The sequence below is a fragment of the Paroedura picta genome, chromosome 18 (genome assembly GCF_049243985.1).
Source record: "Paroedura picta isolate Pp20150507F chromosome 18, Ppicta_v3.0, whole genome shotgun sequence".
In the NCBI taxonomy this organism is placed as follows: Eukaryota; Metazoa; Chordata; class Lepidosauria; order Squamata; family Gekkonidae; genus Paroedura; species Paroedura picta.
Window position 1 is genome coordinate 6,487,945 of NC_135386.1, and position 17,836 is coordinate 6,505,780.

Genomic DNA, 17,836 nt, shown 5'->3' on the forward strand with positions numbered 1-17,836 from the left:
TTACAGAAAGCTATGCTGCCGCTGGCTTTGGAATGCTCTGTACAAAAAGGGGGTGGGGATGAAATGGTACCCAAAAAGTTGATGTTAAGAGCAGGGCTTCTTCTCTACAAGGAACTCCTGAACCATTTGGGGCTCTTTAGTTTAGAAAAGGTGACTGGGGGGGGGGGGGAGACTTCGGAAAGATTTGAAGAACACAGTGAAAGCAGATGAGGGAACTCTTCTTGTCTCATGACACGACTCCCAACGAAATCCCCTGGGGAAAACAAATTCAGGAAGCACTAATGCATCCAGCATGTAATTTAATTAACTTACAGGATTTGCAGCTATAGGATATAGCAGCCAGTGGCCTGGAAAGCTTAAACAAATTAATGAGAGCTGTCTTTTGACTATCGGCCATGATAGCCACATCCAATTTGCTGCAACACACTCCTAAAATGGCCAATGATGACCCTGGAGGAGCTGGGAAGGAGAAGGGGCTCCATGTGGGCATGTACGCAGCTCTGCTTCCCAACCATATTCTGCATGATTGTGCCACTTGTAGGGTTTCTTGAAGCCTGAGGAATTTTTCAGGGGTTTCTCAACAAATTCTTTTGAGAAAGTGTCTCTTAGCCATCACAAGAGTGTATTCTCAGTGGGCCCCTTTCAAATATCTCACCAATAAGTCTCAACTTGTACAGGGAATCCTCTACCGGTCTCAAGAACTTAGCAGCGTTCTCTGCAGTGCAAAATCATGACTTTTAAAGGGAGCGACAAATTCAAAGGAACAAAAGCCTAAACAGCATTATCTTGTAGCAAAGCATTTAATAAAGTACAGTATCAGAAACAGGATTCTATTAGAAAAGTATGTTGTGAGTGTAGTATGTTTTGTTAACGTTTTCAGCATTTCCCCCCATAACAGTGAAGACATCTTGATGCATCTAAAAGTTATTAACAAAGTAGGGGGGGGGGAACCCCCTGGGGAATATTGGGTGGGGTTAGAACCACAGAGACAGAAGGTACCTTTTTCCTTATTGGCAATAGGAAAAATACTAGCCAATTGTCACCTGCAAATTGCCCCCAAATGCTGTGAGAGCAGAAAGCATCCTACGGACAGCATGCCGGAAACCAGCATCTTCGGCATCTGCAGTGCTAATCGTAATAATGGAGATCGCCCTCTCCAGCCCTGATTTAGCACAAGCTGTAGCTTCTCTGCAGTGCAGGGTGATGGATGCAGCTCTTCCTGTTAGCTTTGTCATTTCAAGTGACCGATTGTATAGATGCATTCGTCCAGGCTCTCAGTACAGCAGAGGGAACCGAACACGCTGATTTTCATGGCATGGTTATCTAGCTATTAAAAAGGCAGTGTTTGTTGACACTGGCTGTGATTTACACAAAAGGGGCATTTCTAAACATACATGATCCAAGGAGTTCTCTGGACATTATGTTGGATTAAAAGTGTGTGTGTGTGAATTGTCTCAGAGCATACCTCCAAGGCTCCAGTGCAGGATTCAAGGCATCATCTCTCTCATTCTTGCCCTCCTTGTTCTCCGCATCCATCCTCTATGCTCTTCCTTTGTCTCCCTTCCTCTGTCCTCTCCGCTCCCTTGTCCACACTCCTTAGAGCAAGGAGTTTCTGGTTATATAGCTCTTGCTCATTCTGCTCCACCTGAGATGGGCCATGGTCCTTCTTTGTCCACCTCCTTCCATCTTTATGCTGGCATCCTATAAACCTTTCCCTCAACAATTAAGTGTCAAGCGCTTTGTTTTTAAACCGCCTTCATTCCTGTCCTCTCTTTCCCCTTCTTTGTCTTTTCTGTCCTTTAGTGTTCCCTCCATTTCCTACAAATTAATCTACCATCACTTCCTGTTATCTCCCTCTCCTGTTGCCATCATTCTCCTTTGGTGCCTCTGTTAAGCTGAATCCCCTTCTTCTATGGCCCTCCCTAAGCCTCATGTTCCTAGCCTAGATAAACCGTACGCGGTCAACTGCAGCTTGCAGTCATGGCAAAAGGGGCTGCAGTATTCCTGGAACACACGTAATTTAGCATACTGTCAGCAGTATTCAAACAAGCATGATGCCCATGATTAATCATGAGTGGAGAGGCAATTTTAACCCTTCCCCCCCTCCAAAAATGTCTTGGGATTTTCAAGTGTTCAGGGGCTTGAGCAAACTCAGTTTCTCTTTCTTTCGTCACCTGCTTAATGCCCTGCAATGTTTTGCTCTGGATTTACTTGCTCTGAATTTACTCAGATGGCTATATATATATATAAACACCTTCCAGGGGAGGTTCAGGCATCCCTGCATAAATGAGGAACAATTATCCCTTGGGAATTTGCACGGAGGCTTAACCTAGGCTGAATGCGCATAAAAATTATGACCCTGTGCGATGCGGAGCTGGGGATGACTTGGGGCTTCCACGAATAAGACAGAAAGTTAAACATCCAACGCATTTGGGAGAAACATGCACAGGTCCATTACTCTTGTAAACAAAGTTTGAATCTAGCTGCACCTTTAAGACTTTTAAAGGTGCCACTGAAGCTTCCCTCTGCTGCTTCAAACTGACATTGGCTGCCTACCTGGAATCTCTCTTACAGGCAGAGACTCTGCGATGGGCAAGCCAGAGCAAGGACGTTTTTAACAAACCTTGTTGATCTGGACTGCAGCAAAACCTCCGAAGAAAAGGGAAAACCAATGCTTTTCTATGTGTAGACAACTGGCTAAGGTTAGGCAGCAACTTCTCTTGCCTGTCCAGGCATGTCTGCACAGACGCCACCCCTGATGCTGACTGACCGCTTTAATGAGAAACTAGACATGTAAGAAACTGCGCCTCAGTAGTGCAGTTGGCAATGGACTCTTAGTTGGCGGGAAACCTCTGCATACGTTTTAACCTGCACAATCTGTTCCACTTAACTTTGCTCAGTTGCCCCCCCCATTCCCTTTGCCAAGTTCCGATTGTGATACATCTTTTATATCTCCCACTCAGCCTCTGCTGAGGACAATTCTGTCAAGTCCCTTCGTCAAGTATTAAGTGGACTGTTCAACCGGTGCAGAAACTCAGCACGATTACAGCCTGCGCGAGTCACTGCTCTATCCAGCTAGGAATCTCATCTCACAAACACATCAAGTTCAACATCCACAGAATAAACAAGGTACGGGTTCTGCAACGCTCAGAACCACTGGCCAGTCGGTCTTGCGTCTCAAAGAAAGCTTTGTGGCCCCCAGTTTTAGTTAACAAAGCAGCAAACTTCCACTACTAGAAGTCTGGGAAATCTTGCTGATCAGTCATTTAAGTCCCCCCAAAAAGAAACGCTTATTTTACATAACAAGTGACCTCAATGTGAATACAGGCATAGATAAGTTCAAAAAGGGGGATTAGACAGAGATGTGGAGGACAGTTCTATCAGTGGCTACAAGCCACCGTAGAAAAACTCTGAATCCTAGAGCCAGGAGACAACATTAGGGGAAGGTCTCAGCCTCTGTGCCCAGCTGCTGGCCCTCCAGAGTAACTGTTTGGCCACTGTGTGAGAAAGACAGAATGCTAGATTAGATGGACCACTGGTCTGATCCTGCAGGGCTGCTCAGGTTCTTAACAAGAAACAGCGCTTGCTTTTGCTTCAGGTGAGTGGTTAGGAACTAATTGCACCCCGATTGGCAAAAGCAATGTATGGTATGGAAATATTTGACCAGCTGCTCCTGAACACCTCTAATTCTATGCTCCCTGGAAAAGTTTATCTTTACAGTGTTTTAACCCCCCCCCCGATTTGAAATTAAGAGCTATTTACATGTGTCGTTAAGCTACTCAACATGGAGAATTCTTTATACATGCACAGAGAAATAACACTTACTAAAAAGCTACAAAGTGTGTGAATGACAACGCTGCTACTGTACCTGACGGTAGCAATCCGGTTCTCCCTCCCTGCAAAGTCTATGTTAAAGGCTGATGCATCGGTCGAATGTACAGTGGCTAGTGAATGGCACGCAGACAGGGGGGACAAGCTACAGAATGCACAAACAGCAAGAAAATGGCATGAGACACGGATGCGTTCAGAACGAGCCAATCTGGGGGCACCAAATGAACGAGTAAAGACAGACGGGGGCTTGGAAGTGAGATCTCTTTTGCAAATGTTTCGCCGCAGGGATTTTATTTGCCATTGTTCCCTGATAACGCCCTTGACGAATGAACGACAGCGTGCCTCCCAAGTCACTGAGTTAGATCCAAAGGCACCTTTCCCCGACCTGATTACAGAAGGGCGGTTGTATGTCTCACACTACTGCAGCAAGGAAGGGGAAGAAAAAGCCAAAGGTGTGCTGCTTGCATAGGCTGGAGCATGGGAACTGTAACGGAACCAGCTTATCCCAGCATCACATGACCTCTGGTTGCAAGGATTTGCAGAACAGTATTAGTGGTTTTTTGCCTCTGGTGTGCAGTTCTCTGGATCCAACTGAACAGTGTGGCAAGCAGCTGAAGCCTGGGGCAAGAGATCTCCCCCACCCAAAAACATCTGGCCTCTTTAGCAGAATTGCCGGGCGTTGAATAGGAAGCAAAAGGGAACAAGGAAGCCAGTGTTTTACCCTGTTAACTCTTTTAAGTGGGCAGACAAGCCCTGCCCTCAATGAGATGATAAAATAAGCAGGAAAGGTGAATATGTAGTCACTGTGGGTGGTTAACACAGGTTTGTTTTTTTTTTAACCTGGAAAAGATTCAACACGAACACTTCCTAATAATCTCTTTGAAAACCGAGAGAAAACAAAACAGGCCGCAGACCGTACGGAGGTGAAGCTAGACTAGAATTCCCTACAGCTTCCCGGAGATGTCCTCCTTTCTGTTCTCACAGGCTGCCATAGATGCGTTTGATCACATCCGCCTCTTCTTTATCCAGGATGCCCTTGTCCACGTAAGCGTCCGCTTGCTGGTCGATGAAGTCCCGCAGTTTAGAAAGGTCATAATCTGAAACACAGAAGGCATTTGGTCCGGGGGAAGGATGGGGCTCAGTGGAAGAGCCTTCGCTCACCATGCAGAAGGTTCAGTCCCTGGTAGCTCTAGTTAAAGATCTGGCAGGAGGTGATGTGAAAGACCTCTGATTAAGACCTTGGGGCCCTCTGCCAGTCTGAGCAGACAATACTGACTTTGAGGGACCAAAGGCAGCTTCATGGGTTCGTTCCTTCTTCCGTACAGCAATTTTCCTCTGGGTCACAGCCCTTCTGTCAACGTAACGTCTAAACTGCGCTGATCTTGTCTCGAAACAAACTGAACTGAACACCTGGCATTCTGGGCAAGGGCTTTTGAAGGGCTCGTACGCGGTGCCCGGCGGCTTCTAAAAGGCACGCCTGGGAAATGAACATTCATAGCCACGCCGGAGTCAAAGCACGATCGATTAAAGAGCGTCCAGGCTGAACACGCAGAAATCTGTCAGGGTCTGTGCCACAAAGAGATGAACACTCTGACCCAGTTATGCAAATTAGACGCTAGAAGGTGCCATCTTAATTTGCAGAATTATAATAATTCAGTTACTCCTCTATAATTCATACTACGAAGTCAAAGGCTAAGGTGACCGTGACCCACCCGCTACCCTCAGTTCTTGCCAACCTACCTTCTTTGCTTCCCTGCTTGTTGTGCTTCTTCAGCCATTCGATGTTCTTTCTGATGGCTTCTAAATATGCTTCTGTTTTCCCTTGAAAAGCAAAAAAGAAGGAAATCAGTATATTGGCAATTCGTAGTATGCAGCTTGGTTAAGACATGGTGTTTTGTTGCGTTACAGATTTAATTAAATCCTCTATCAGGCTTAGTTTAATAGGACAAACCAGCAGTTGTTACACACTAAATTAGCTAGGAATGAGTCCACAGTGAAGCACAACAGGATTCTACCTTTCCCTTGTACTGCAAAGAAAAAGGGAGAAAAAGGGGAAAAGTTCTCCTTTGAGTGCCTGAAAATGTTTTGCTGGGGATCATGGAACCTGCATGAACAAAAGCCAAAAGAGGGAGGGGCTTCAGTAAAGAAGGAAGCCGGGCAAGATGAGGTGGGAAAGCTAGATGGATCCAGCCCAATATTTATTTCAGACTTCTATATTGCTCTCCAAAACTCAAGAAGAAGGAGAAGAGTTGGTTCTTATATGCCGCTTTTCTCTACCCGAAGGAGTCTCAAAGAGGCTTAAAATCTCCTTCCCTTTCCTCTCCCCACAACAGACACCCTGTGAGGTGGGTGAGGCTGAGAGAGGCCTGAGGTTACTGAAGAAGAGTTGGTTCTTATATGCCTCTTTTCTCTCCCTGAAGGAGTCTCAAAGCGGCTTACAGTCACCTTCCCTTTCCTCTCCCCACAACAGACACCCTGTGAGGTGGGTGAGGCTGAGAGAGCTCTGATATCACTGCTTGGTCTGAACAGCTTTATCAGTGCTGTGGCCAGCCCAAGGTCACTCAGCTGGCTGCATGCAGAGGAGCAGGGAATCAAACCCGGCTTGCCAGATTAGAAGTCAGCACTCCTAACCACTACACCAGGCTGGCAGCTCCCAACAAAAGAATACAACAGAAATAATAGGTATCCCAGACATACATGCAACAGAACTCAAGTTTTTCTGTCTCAATTTTTCTAGATTAATTTCAAGCTAACTGATCTGCTTCCCCATACACCCAAAGTTATATCATATAAAAGTGTGTCATTTAAAAAAACAAATCTAAATTGTGGCTGGGTAAATGCGACTTACTTTTTGGATACTGCCAGAGATCTCTGATCGCTTCCTAATGCCCCCTTCAGCCCTATAATCTTTCCCAAGTTGAAAACGGGCCTTTTGTTTTTACAATTTGCATTACTGTTCTCTTGTTCACATTATTCGCTGCCTTTGAAATACTAAATAAGTCTGAGCCAGTTCGCTGATGGGGCGACCGAGACAAAATTAGTTCAAAGCCAGCTTAATAAGGTCCCCGGAGTAATATAATAGTTTAATGGCTTCTCGCTTTGCAAGAGCTTCGTAGATGCAGCATGCTCACGTGTCGTCAGATAAGACAAGAGCTATTAGCCTCCCGGAAGACTCTCACTCCCCCCCTCTGAGTGTCTCATCCCATAGAGAATCAGTAATTGGAAGAACAAGTGAATTAAGGACCCGCCAGAGATGAACAGAGGTGGTTGGCCATTGCCTTCCTCTGCAAAGCAACCCTGGAATTCCTGGCTGCTATCCTGTCCAACTATTCACCAGGTCCAACTAGGCTAGCCCAGTCTGATTAGATCCTGGAAGGCTCCACCCCCATTCACTATTTGGATGGGAAACCTCCAAGGAATTGCAGGGCTGCTGTGCAGAGGCAGGCAATGGCCAACCTCTGTTTAGTCTCTTGTCTTGAAACCCCTATAGCAGGGGTATTGAAACCTTGAAACCCCTTGCCTTGAAACCTCTATAGCAGCGAATGCTGGCAGGGGCTCATGGGAATTGTAGTCCATGGACATCTGGAGGACCACAGGTTGACTACCCCTGGAGTATAAAGCTACGGAGTCCCCCCTCCAAAGCAGCTCAGTTCAGCATCATCCTTGGATCTCTATCCACCAACAGATAAGGGACGACATTGTCTTTGGATAAGACAGAAGGTAATTTAGAAATGATAATAAAGGCTGTCCAGTAAAAAGGAAAGATTATAACGGTTGAATCCAGTGGAACCTTTAAGAGCCAGCTTGGTGTCGTGGTTAGGAGTGCGGACTTCTAATCTGGTGAGCCGGGTTTGATTCCCTACTCTCCCACATGCAGCCCGCTGGGTGACCTTGGGCTCACGATGGCACTGAAAACTGTTCTGACTGAGCAGGAATATCAGGGCTCTCTCAGCCTCACCCACCCCACAGGGTGTCTCTTGTGGGGAGAGGAATGGGAAGGCGACTGTAAGCCGCTTTGAGCCTCCTTCGGGGAGAGAAAAGCGGCATATAAGAACCGACTCTTCTTCTTAAGACCGTCCAAGATTTATTCAAGGCCTCAGCCATTGTCTGGGGAAGTGTGCATACACACGAAAGCTCACGCCTTGAATAAATCTTGGCCGGTCTTGAATAGATCTTTGTGAGTTGACCAACACGGCGACCCACTTGAAATATTACGAAAACATCCTACGTTTGCAGTGCTTTCTCACCAAGGGCAGAGGAACCTGGCGGCGCTGGCCCTAGAATCTCTCACTCCTGTCGCTGGGGAGGAGCACAAGACAATGAATCTAAGACGCTGGCTCCATAAACAAAGGGAGAACACACCATAAATCTCCCTGGGTAAGGTCACGGATGCCAAAGATGTCCTTACGACTGCAGCATCAGGGTGGATCTGCATGTGTGTAAGAACTAATCACAGACCAGAAACCCCCCAGTGCCTTAGCAATTCGCTGCACGCCAAGTCTTGAAGGGCTGTGTGCCAAGTTACTCAATGTCTGCAGAGAGCAGGGACGGATAACAACCCACCTCATCCATCTTTCTCCGTTTCGTTCTGAGGCCGTAGCGCAGAATTCTCTACTGGAAATGACTCCCAGACTTTTAATTTGTATCCCCCCCCCCTCCCTCCTCTCATGTTACAGACCAATCGATACGGCTCAACCCGGGCTATTGAACTCACTAACGATTTTATGTTTTTAAAAGGCGCAGATGCCATTAGGAAGGAACCGCCTGCTATCGTGGTATGTTGAAGGCACTCGATCTGGTTAGCAAAGCTGCCGTTCAGAGTTGGCAAGAAAAGATAGCACAGCTGCCTCGCTGTTCAATGGGTCAATCCCCTGTTAGAGTGGTTTGTGCGCTAAGGATATGGAAGCAATTCAAATGCGAATGGGGCTCCCATTTTCTTCCTTTTTGGGGCTCTCCGCATTCACGAGATCTTCCTGAAACCCAGCTTGGTGTAGTGGTTAGGAGTGTGGACTTCTAATCTGGCATGCCGGGTTTGATTCCCCGCTCCCCCACATGCAGCCAGCTGGGTGACCTTGGGCTTGCCACGGCCCTGATCAAGCTGTTCTGACCGAGCAGTGATATCAGGGCTCTCTCAGCCTCACCCACCTCACAGGGTGTCTGTTGTGGGGAGAGGAAAGGGAAGGTGACTGTAAGCCTCTTTGAGACTCCTTCGGTTAGAGAAAAGCAGCATAGAAGAACCAACTCTTCTTCTACATCAGTAATATAAGGGCTCTCTCAGCCTAACCTCCCTCACGGGGTCTCTGTTGTGGGGAGAGGAAAGGGAAGGCGACTGTAAGCCGCTTTGAGACTCCTTCGGGTAGAGAAAAGCGGCATATAAGAACCAACTCTTCTTATTATTATTATTTCCCCCCCAGCTGTAAGGCCACCCTTCCACAAGAAGACCCAATCAGCGTGCACAGACCTATGTTGTTTTCTTGTACCGAGAATGCTGAGAGGGAGTCAAGATAGCGAAGACTGCCCTGTGACTTTTGAGGCTGAGTAGGATTTGAGCTCAAGTCTCTCTAATCCAAGCCCAACACTCTGACTCCCCCGACACAGCCACAGTCACTAGTCAAGAGAACCATGAGATCTTTTAGACTGGAGATTCTGCCTATGCTGTGCTTCCGAGGCCTGGGCTATTCCCCAAAGAGTCCTGCAACTAGTCTTGTGCGTTCCGGGCTTTTTGTTTTCGGCCAGCGGGGAATTTGAAAGCAGTCTGGAATACAGCAAGAGGGCGTGTCGTTCAAAGGCAGGCAGCCCAGCAAGCCTTTGGGCCTGCCAAAGGGAGCTCTCTGGATCCCAGCCGTCATGTTGCAGTACTTGGAAAGCTTCTTGATAATACATCTGGAAATGCGAAGAGGGAAAGACTCCCACTTACCTTTTGGCTCCTCGTTGTTCTCTGTGTTTTGTTCTTCCGCTTTTGTGGAGTCCTTCAGTGTCTCATATTCTTTTTCCATTTTAGCCGCTGCTGCTTTTGTGCTGTCGGCCTCTTCGGTGCTCTTGTCTAGAGAGGGGGGCAGTCAGGGAACCCCGTTAGTCACTCTGGTGTCATCGGAAGAGTAGGAATGTCTAACGTGCATCAGCTAAGAACTAGCATGTTCCATATGAATGAGTACTGACTCTGCAGAAAGGGGACAGTGGCTACGGGATGACTTTCTAAAGTTGTGCAGTTGTTAAGAGTGGTGGCTTCTAATCTGGAGGACCGGGTTTGGTTCCCCGCTCCTCCACATGCAGCCAGCAGGATGACCATGCGCTAGTCAGTTCTTCCAGAGGTGCCCTCGCAGAGCAGTTCTCTTAGAACTCTCTCAGCCCTACTACCTCACTGGGTGTCTGTCGTGGGGAGAGGAAGGGAAAGGTCATTGTCAGCCACTTTGACACTCCTTTGGGTAGTGAAAAGCAGGCTATGAAAACCAAATCTTCTTCTACTGCAAGCATCAGAGCAACTTTAATCTAACACCCACGGGCTCTCCCGCTTCAGAAATTCGGGGCATTTTTGTGCATGAGGCTTAAAGTGGCCTACATAATTCCTCCCCTCCAAATACTAACATGCTTAGCTTCCAAGATATGATGAGATCAAGCTAGCTTGGGCCATCCAGGCCAAGGCAATGCAGGGCCGGCCCTGGGGAGTATTTGAAGGGGACACCCCCAAGGAATACCAGAGCTGGGATGAAGAGGCAGGCAATGGCAAGCAACTCTGGCCTTGAAAACCCCATGAGGGGTCACTTGCTATATGTAGGCCGCAACCGGAAGGCACTTTCCACTTCGATATGGAAGCAAACTCTGGTTCAGGCAGCCCTGCACTGTCCACTCTCACCGGGAGCACATGGGAAGAAGGTCTTTCCCAGGCCTGTCACCCAAGATCCCAGCAGTCTGGACTAGATGGCCTGTATGGCCCCTTCCAACTCTATGATTCTATGATCCTGCGTTGAGCAGGGGTTTGGACTAGATGGCCTGTATGGCCCCTTCCAACTCTATGATTCTATGATTCTATAATTCTATCCCGTTTTACTGGCAACTCTAGAAACAAAACATTGTGCCTTTGTATAAAAGCAGATGCTGCAGGGCAGGGATGGCCAGACTGTGGCCCTCCAGAGGACCATGGACTACCATTACCATGAGCCCCTGCCTGGCAGGGGCTCATGGTAATGGTAGTCCATGGATCTCTGGAGAGCCACCGTTTCCCCAGCTCTGATACAGGGCCACCTGGAAACATGAGACACAAGGAAAGGAAATCACTCCAGGTGGGATGGGAGAAGCACACGGTCAATTCAGGTTTTCATTATTCACATTAGCTACTGACTCAACGAATCTTCTAGGAGAAATCCTTGTAGGAAAATGACCCAGTAACAGCACAAATACCTGACAGCTTGCTTTTCGGACTGGGCTTTTCAAGTTTCTTCCTCGTCTGCAGGGCTATCATTGCATCTAGGTTTTCTGGAAAACAGAAAGAGAAAATGACCCTTCTTTGGCTGCTGTCGCCTGGGACTAGACCTGAAAGGTGTGCCAAAGCTATGAAATTTGTCTTTTTACTAGACCTCTCTGAACTTGGGAGCCAAAGGCCACATATATATGATTTAAATTCTGAGAGGAAAACTTGATCCTTTTGAAGGACTCCATTAACAATACAATAAGTTGAAAAACAACCATTGAGGAAAACCCACTTGAAAACGGTTTAATCTAGAGGCCGTTCTGGTTGTTCTAATATACATATATATAAAAGAAGAGATAAGAAACGTTTATGGATATTTATTGTGAAATTGTTTAGCCCAGGATAGGTTCTGTTTTCTGTTACAGACATTTGAAACAATCTGCACCAAAATGTTGGTGATGATTAGACAACACCCACACATTTTAAAACTGCTGCTCTTAGATACGAAAAACCTTAATCAGTTTATGATGTGCACAGTTACGAAGGACAAACCTGGAAGGTGCAAGGAATCTGGCCCTCTCTCTCCTTGATTCCCATCTCCCTTCCCAACTGACTATGCTGCTATCCTTTCGGCACTCGGAACGGCTAGAAATGCCGTCTGGAACACAACGTTGTGACAACCTCCAGGTTCTAAAGAGCTCAAGCCCGGGATGCTTTCCCTTTTAACCCCCCACCTTGCTTTCAAATATGCAGAATGGTTTGTTCAAGGCCCCATTTTGACGCACCGTGTTTCGGAAAAGGTCAGGAGAGAGAAGGAAAGCCGCGACCAACTGGCTCCGTTTCAAGTCAAGGCTACCCTTACGGGCCCGCCAGCCGTGATCCGAATCGGAGTGCACGGTATTTGCTTTGAATTACACTAATGGGGTGAGTCATCTGGAGAAATGTCATACTCTTGGCCAGTAGCTAAGCAACGGGGTGTCCTAGCTGGGGCTCTAATACGCTGCTCCTGGTCATTACTAGGCCAGTTGCCTTGGCAACTTTTTTTTTAATGGGCTAAGAACTCATCCAGGCAGCAACCTTTCACCCATCTGGCCCCCAATTTCCAAGAGTGCCAACAGCAACACACACACATGGACACAGACACACACACACACAGAACGGAACTGCTCATAATTTCCAACAAAACAGCCCAGCCTGGGAGGGAGGAAGTTCTACGTATTTAAGGAACTGCAGACAGTACTTTGCAGCAGATCTTGCGTGCTAAGCGGGGTTGACCCTGGCCAATATTTGGATGGGAGACCACCAAGGAAGTCCAGCAATGGCAAACCGCCTCTGAACGTCTCTTGCCTTGAACCTACAGGGTTGCCATCAGTGGGCTACACCTCGATGGCAAAAAGTCGCCAAACGATAGTTTTAAAAAGGCAGCACTCGATGAGCCAAAAAATAAGTTGCAAAACTTTTCAGAGGCCAAAAATTGAAAACGTTTCTAAATGTGAGGCCCCTTTGGGCCTGAGGTTCAGGCTGGCTAATGGCCCTATTGCACTGAGGTCCCTCTCCTACCCAGACTCCATCATCCTCCGAATCTCCAGACGTTTCAGAGCCTGCATCTTGCGACCCTACCCCCACACCCCCTGCCAGTGGCCGGGGGGGGGGGGGGGACCGGGCAACCCTTTGTATGGGTCTCTCTTATGGTGTTCCCAAGGCCAAATGCACTCTGCAAGAATAAAACACAATCGCTGAAAGGCCTACGGGCTTTCTGCATCACATCCAATCATCCACCCACCGTATGGATTTCAAGAGTTTCCAAAACAGGCCCCGAAAAGGCACGTTTTTCTTTACATAATCAACATATGCCTGAAAGGCCCTCTTTCAGCCCACACTTGTCAGCATGACTTGGAACCAAAAGCGAATCTAAAGATAGGCAGCATTCAATAATTCCGTGCGGGGAAGACCTCTCCGTCTCCTCCCCCCAACCCCAACAGGGATGCAAACGCTTTCCAATTCTGGAACGGAAATGTTGAGGCAGTGTAGTCATCGTGGTGATGGTAATAACAGAGAACATTCAAAGCTGGTGTCTACAGGCACTCGACACTTTAAAACGCCTGATTGTAGCACTGTGACCGGCAACCGAACACACAACATATGGCAGAGGCTGGATCAGATTAAGAGTCTTCCAGTCCAGTGTTGCCTGACCCAGGGGGCCCAGGTGAGCCTGAGCCTGTGAGATCTTGGAACTTGGAATCAAAGAATCATAGAGTTGGGAGGGACCTCTTGGGTCATTTAGTCCAACTCCCTGCACTATGCAAGACACTCAGAACCCTATTGTTCATCCACTGGAACCTGCCACCCCCTTGAGCCTTCACAGAATCAGCCTCTCCATCAGATGGCTCTCCAGCCTCTGTTTAAAAATCTCCAAAGATGGAGAACCCACCAACTCCCGAGGAAGCCTGTTCCACTGAGAAACTGCTCTGTCAGGAACTTCTTCCAGATGTTTAGACGGAATTTAGAATCATAGAATAATAGAGTTGGAAGGGACCTCCTGGGTCATCTAGTCCAACTCCCTGCACTATGCAAGTCACCCACAACCCTCTTGCTCATCCACTGGCACCTGCCACCCCCTTGAGCCTTGACAGAATCAGCCTCTCCATCAGATGGCACTCCTGTTTAAAAATCTCCAAAGATGGAGAACCCACCACTTAAGCAGGGTTGGCTCTGGTTAATTGTTGAGAAGGAAAGTATGGATCTAGCCTTGGCCCATATGCCAAGGAGATTGGACTCCTTGTCTGTAGGAGGCGGGACGTGCCTGACTTTCCAAAGAGCAAAACACGGGGGAAGGCAAGATGTATGGTGGCATCTGGACACATCCATCTCTCATCAAAACATTCCCCTACGCAGCGGCGAAGGAGGCCGGGAGATGGGAGTGGTGAGTCACAAGTGAAGGAGGAAGGTGTGATCCCGATGACTAAAGAAGGCAGTGAGACAACAGTGGCTCTGCCCCAAAGTGGAAGGAGCTGTGATACGAGACAGCTGCCCCCCATCTATGAAGGAGGAAGATGGCTGATTCCTTGTGCCCGGAGTAGAGATCGGTCAGGAGAGGAGGGCAACGCAGATATATAAGGGCAGCGCAGATATATAAATCAAGTCCTGCCTTTTGTTTGTTACAGAGTCCTCAAGGTGTGACAGGGATGGGGAACAACATGTGCTACCAGGTTTGAGAACGTCTGGAGAACATGGCTCCTTTGGAAGGTGGACTCTATGGCATTATACCCCACTGAACGTCCCTCCCCTCCCCAAATCTCCAGATATTTCCCAACTCAGAGCTGGTGACCCCATCTGCCACCAAAAGGTCCTGGCATTGCAACCCTAGGTAGAATTCCTTCCAGGTCAACAAGCTGCTGTCCCAAGACAAAGACAATCTGAAATAACATCACCCAGCTGGCTGCAGGTGGAAAAGTGAGGGAATCAAACCCGGTTCTCCAGATTCGAGGCTGCCGCTCTTAACCGCTACACCAAACTGAATTATTGTCCTGTACCCACTGAAAACACAATCGATCTGGGTAGCTCTGCCAAAGGAAATCCCTCCTGGGCAGGATGTTGCCACTAGCTAATGCATTGGAATCTTTTTTCCCGCCACGCTATATCAGTCTCCCCTGCCCCCTTGCTTTACTGCCATTTTGCCCTTTGTGCTTGACCTGTTGGACAAACACCAACTATCTGCTGATGCAGGTGATCGTTAGTTGGCTCTGACCAGAAGGTAGACAACTTTGAACTTCTGAGAAAGTATATGTAAAAACTCCTCTCTCTACTGCGGTTGCCAGCTTCCAAGTAGAACCTGGAGTTCTCCTGCTATTACCAGCTGGTCTCCAGACAACCAAGGTGAGCTCCTCTGGAGAACATGGCTGCTAAGGAGGGTGGGCTCTATAGAATTATATCCTGCTGAGGTCCTGCCCCTCCCGAAATCCTGCCCTCCCCAGGGTCCCTCCCCAATCTTCAGGTATTTCCAAACCCAGAGCTGGCAACTACACCAGGGGTAGTCAACCTGTGGTCCTCCAGATGTCCACAGACTACAATTCCCATGAGCCCCTGCCAGAAAACGCTGGCAGGGGCTCATGGGAATTGTTGTCCATGAACATCTGGAGGACCACAGGTTGACTACCCCTGCTCTACACGGATGACTCCTGTGGCTGTCAGAATGTCCTTGGAATGTTGCATGCAAAGTACAAAGTCTCCAATGTACAAGTACAAAGCAATAGTACAAACTCTCCAATGGTCCCCTGTGAGAATCAGAGACCCATCGGGGTGGTACGGGTGGGTGCTGATGCATTTTTTGGGAGGAACGCAGCCTGCCCTCTCTACCTGAGGTCCCCAGCATTTGGGAGCCTGCAGGCCGCTTTGGAATTCTGACACAGCACGGCAGGCCCAGCTCCAAAAGGGCCGTCACCACGTGGCTGCCCTTGGAGGCACGGCCAGCTACACAATGGCTGCCCCTGCTTATCTTCCGTCACACACTGGAGATCCCTGAGCTGTGGTGGCAGCTGCTGCTGAAGCGACATTTCTAAAAATCTGCACAGCCAACTGCATCTCCACCGGCCCATGAGAAGTCTTGCTGGGCAAAACCCCACCTGACCTTGCTCGCTTTCTAAAAACGCTTGGCGGGCACCAGGAAAGGTGCCAAAGGGCACCACGAGTCCCATGGGAACCACGCCGGGGACCCCTGCTCTGTACAGTGCCACCCTCCTCTCAGCAGAAGCATATGGCATTTTAAGACTACTTGAGCGCTGCTGCATTGACTGCGCTTCCCTGCATATTAAGCACCATGTACTGAGAACGAGGCCAAAGACATTTTTATGTGCTTTGCTATTCTTCCATCCGGCCCTGGATTCTGGGGCTAGATGCTGTGCCAGGCTTTCTGAACCAGGGTTTTGTGAAACCCTGGGGGGTTTTAGCAGCCCTGGAAGGGTTTTTTCCGAATAGGTGGGAGTTAATTAGTTTTTTAATGTACCGTATTTGCCGGTGTATAAGACGACTGGGCGTATAAGACGACCCCCCAACATTTCCACTCAAAATATAGAGTTTGTGACATTACATTACAGTACTATGGGCCACTATGGGCAGCTATGTCTATCCCAACTGAAGTGCACCCGGCGTATAGGACGACCCCCCCACTTGGAGGCATGTTTTTCAGGGGGGGGAAAGTAGTCTTATATGCCAGCAAATACTGTAGTTCTTAAATGTGTAAACATTTCTCATATATGGTCATTAGCCAGTCACGGGCCTGGAGGCTGTGGGAAGGGGTGGATCCCCGGGGGTGTGTGCACAGCTATGCCTCCCAACCATGTCCTGCGTGATCACCCCACTTCTGGGGTTTCTCAAAGCCTGAACAATGCTTCAGGGATTTCTCAATGGTAAAATAAGCGGAGAAAAGCTATGCTGCGCTGTACACTGTGAGATGTAGCAGAGCATCGCTCGCTGAACAGTGCTTCAGGACTGTTACCGCTGGAAGGAGATTCTGCAACGATGACATAATGCAAGGCCTTCAAATCCCAAAGCAGCTGTTACCGAGACGGGCTTTTAAACTTACTGTCTCTATAGATTGCTGGGGAAGGAGCTCAGAGCACGGGACGTGACTGAGTAAATGATTTATTGTTTTGCGTGCGTAATCCCGCCTCGTCGTTTCAGCCCTTAAAAAGGGGACAGGAGGAAATTGGAAGCAAATATTTTAAAACCAGCCTTCATGCTGAAATCCTGTTACCCTGGAGGGAGAGAGGCTGTAGACATCTTAACAGGATGTTACAAGAAGGGGTAGTACTAAGGTTGCCAGGTCTAGATTCGGAAATTCCAGAAGATTTTAGGGAACCTGGGAAGGTTCGGGGTGGAGAGCGGCCTCAGTGGGGTATAACACCACAGAGTTCACCTTCTATCGTAGCCGTTTTCTCCAGCGGAACTGATCTCTGCATTCTAAGATTGGTTGTTATTTCAGGAGATATCCAGGCACCACCTGGAGACTGGGAACTGTAGTTGTTATCCCTTGTTAAAGAAATAGAAATGGGGACTCTTACGCAATAAGGCCCAAGGACTCTTCATGATGCATTCAGTTAAAGAGATAGACCCGATACTCCAGACCAGGGGTAGTCAAACTGCGGCCCTCCAGATGTCCATGGACTACAATTCCCAGGAGCCCTTGCCAGCATTCGCCAGCGAATGCTGGCAAGGGCTCCTGGGAATTGTAGTCCATGGACATCTGGAGGGCCGCAGTTTGACTACCACTGCTCCAGACTATTGCCTGCCCTCAACCCTTTCACGAATCTTAGCAGTTCCGCTGCGCTTCTTCCATCACCGCCCCGCTTAAGTTAATATCCTCACAGTTTCTTGGCACTCCCAAGAATATCAGATCAGTATTTGAAGGTCAGAAAGAAAGTCGTTTCTCAACAGCAAAGCTGGAAATAGGTCGGTGCCAAAGTGGCGGGAAGCCTATGAGAAAACGCTTCCTCCTAAGGTTAGCTCCGATGGAATTTGTCTCTCTGTCGTCGCTTCCCGGAGCGTAACGGCCTGTCAGCGTCGAGCCAGGTCACATTTTCGGCTAAAAATCCCACTGGG

The 17,836-nt window shown here is 48.3% G+C and overlaps 1 protein-coding gene across 5 annotated transcripts in view; it reads right to left on the reverse strand.

Annotated features, from left to right (window-relative positions):
- Positions 1-781: 781 nt before the first annotated feature.
- Positions 782-17,836, reverse strand: part of SCG3 (secretogranin III) — a 42,030-nt gene continuing 24,975 nt past the window's right edge. For all 5 annotated transcript variants that reach the window (XM_077318078.1, XM_077318076.1, XM_077318081.1 and 2 more), the window contains 4 exons: positions 11,230-11,304; positions 9,749-9,874; positions 5,572-5,652; positions 782-4,928 (listed from right to left, as the gene is read on the reverse strand). In XM_077318078.1, the coding sequence (XP_077174193.1) occupies positions 4,810-4,928; positions 5,572-5,652; positions 9,749-9,874; positions 11,230-11,304 (401 nt within the window). In that variant the 3' untranslated portion in view covers positions 782-4,809. The remainder of the gene's footprint in view (positions 4,929-5,571; positions 5,653-9,748; positions 9,875-11,229; positions 11,305-17,836) is intronic.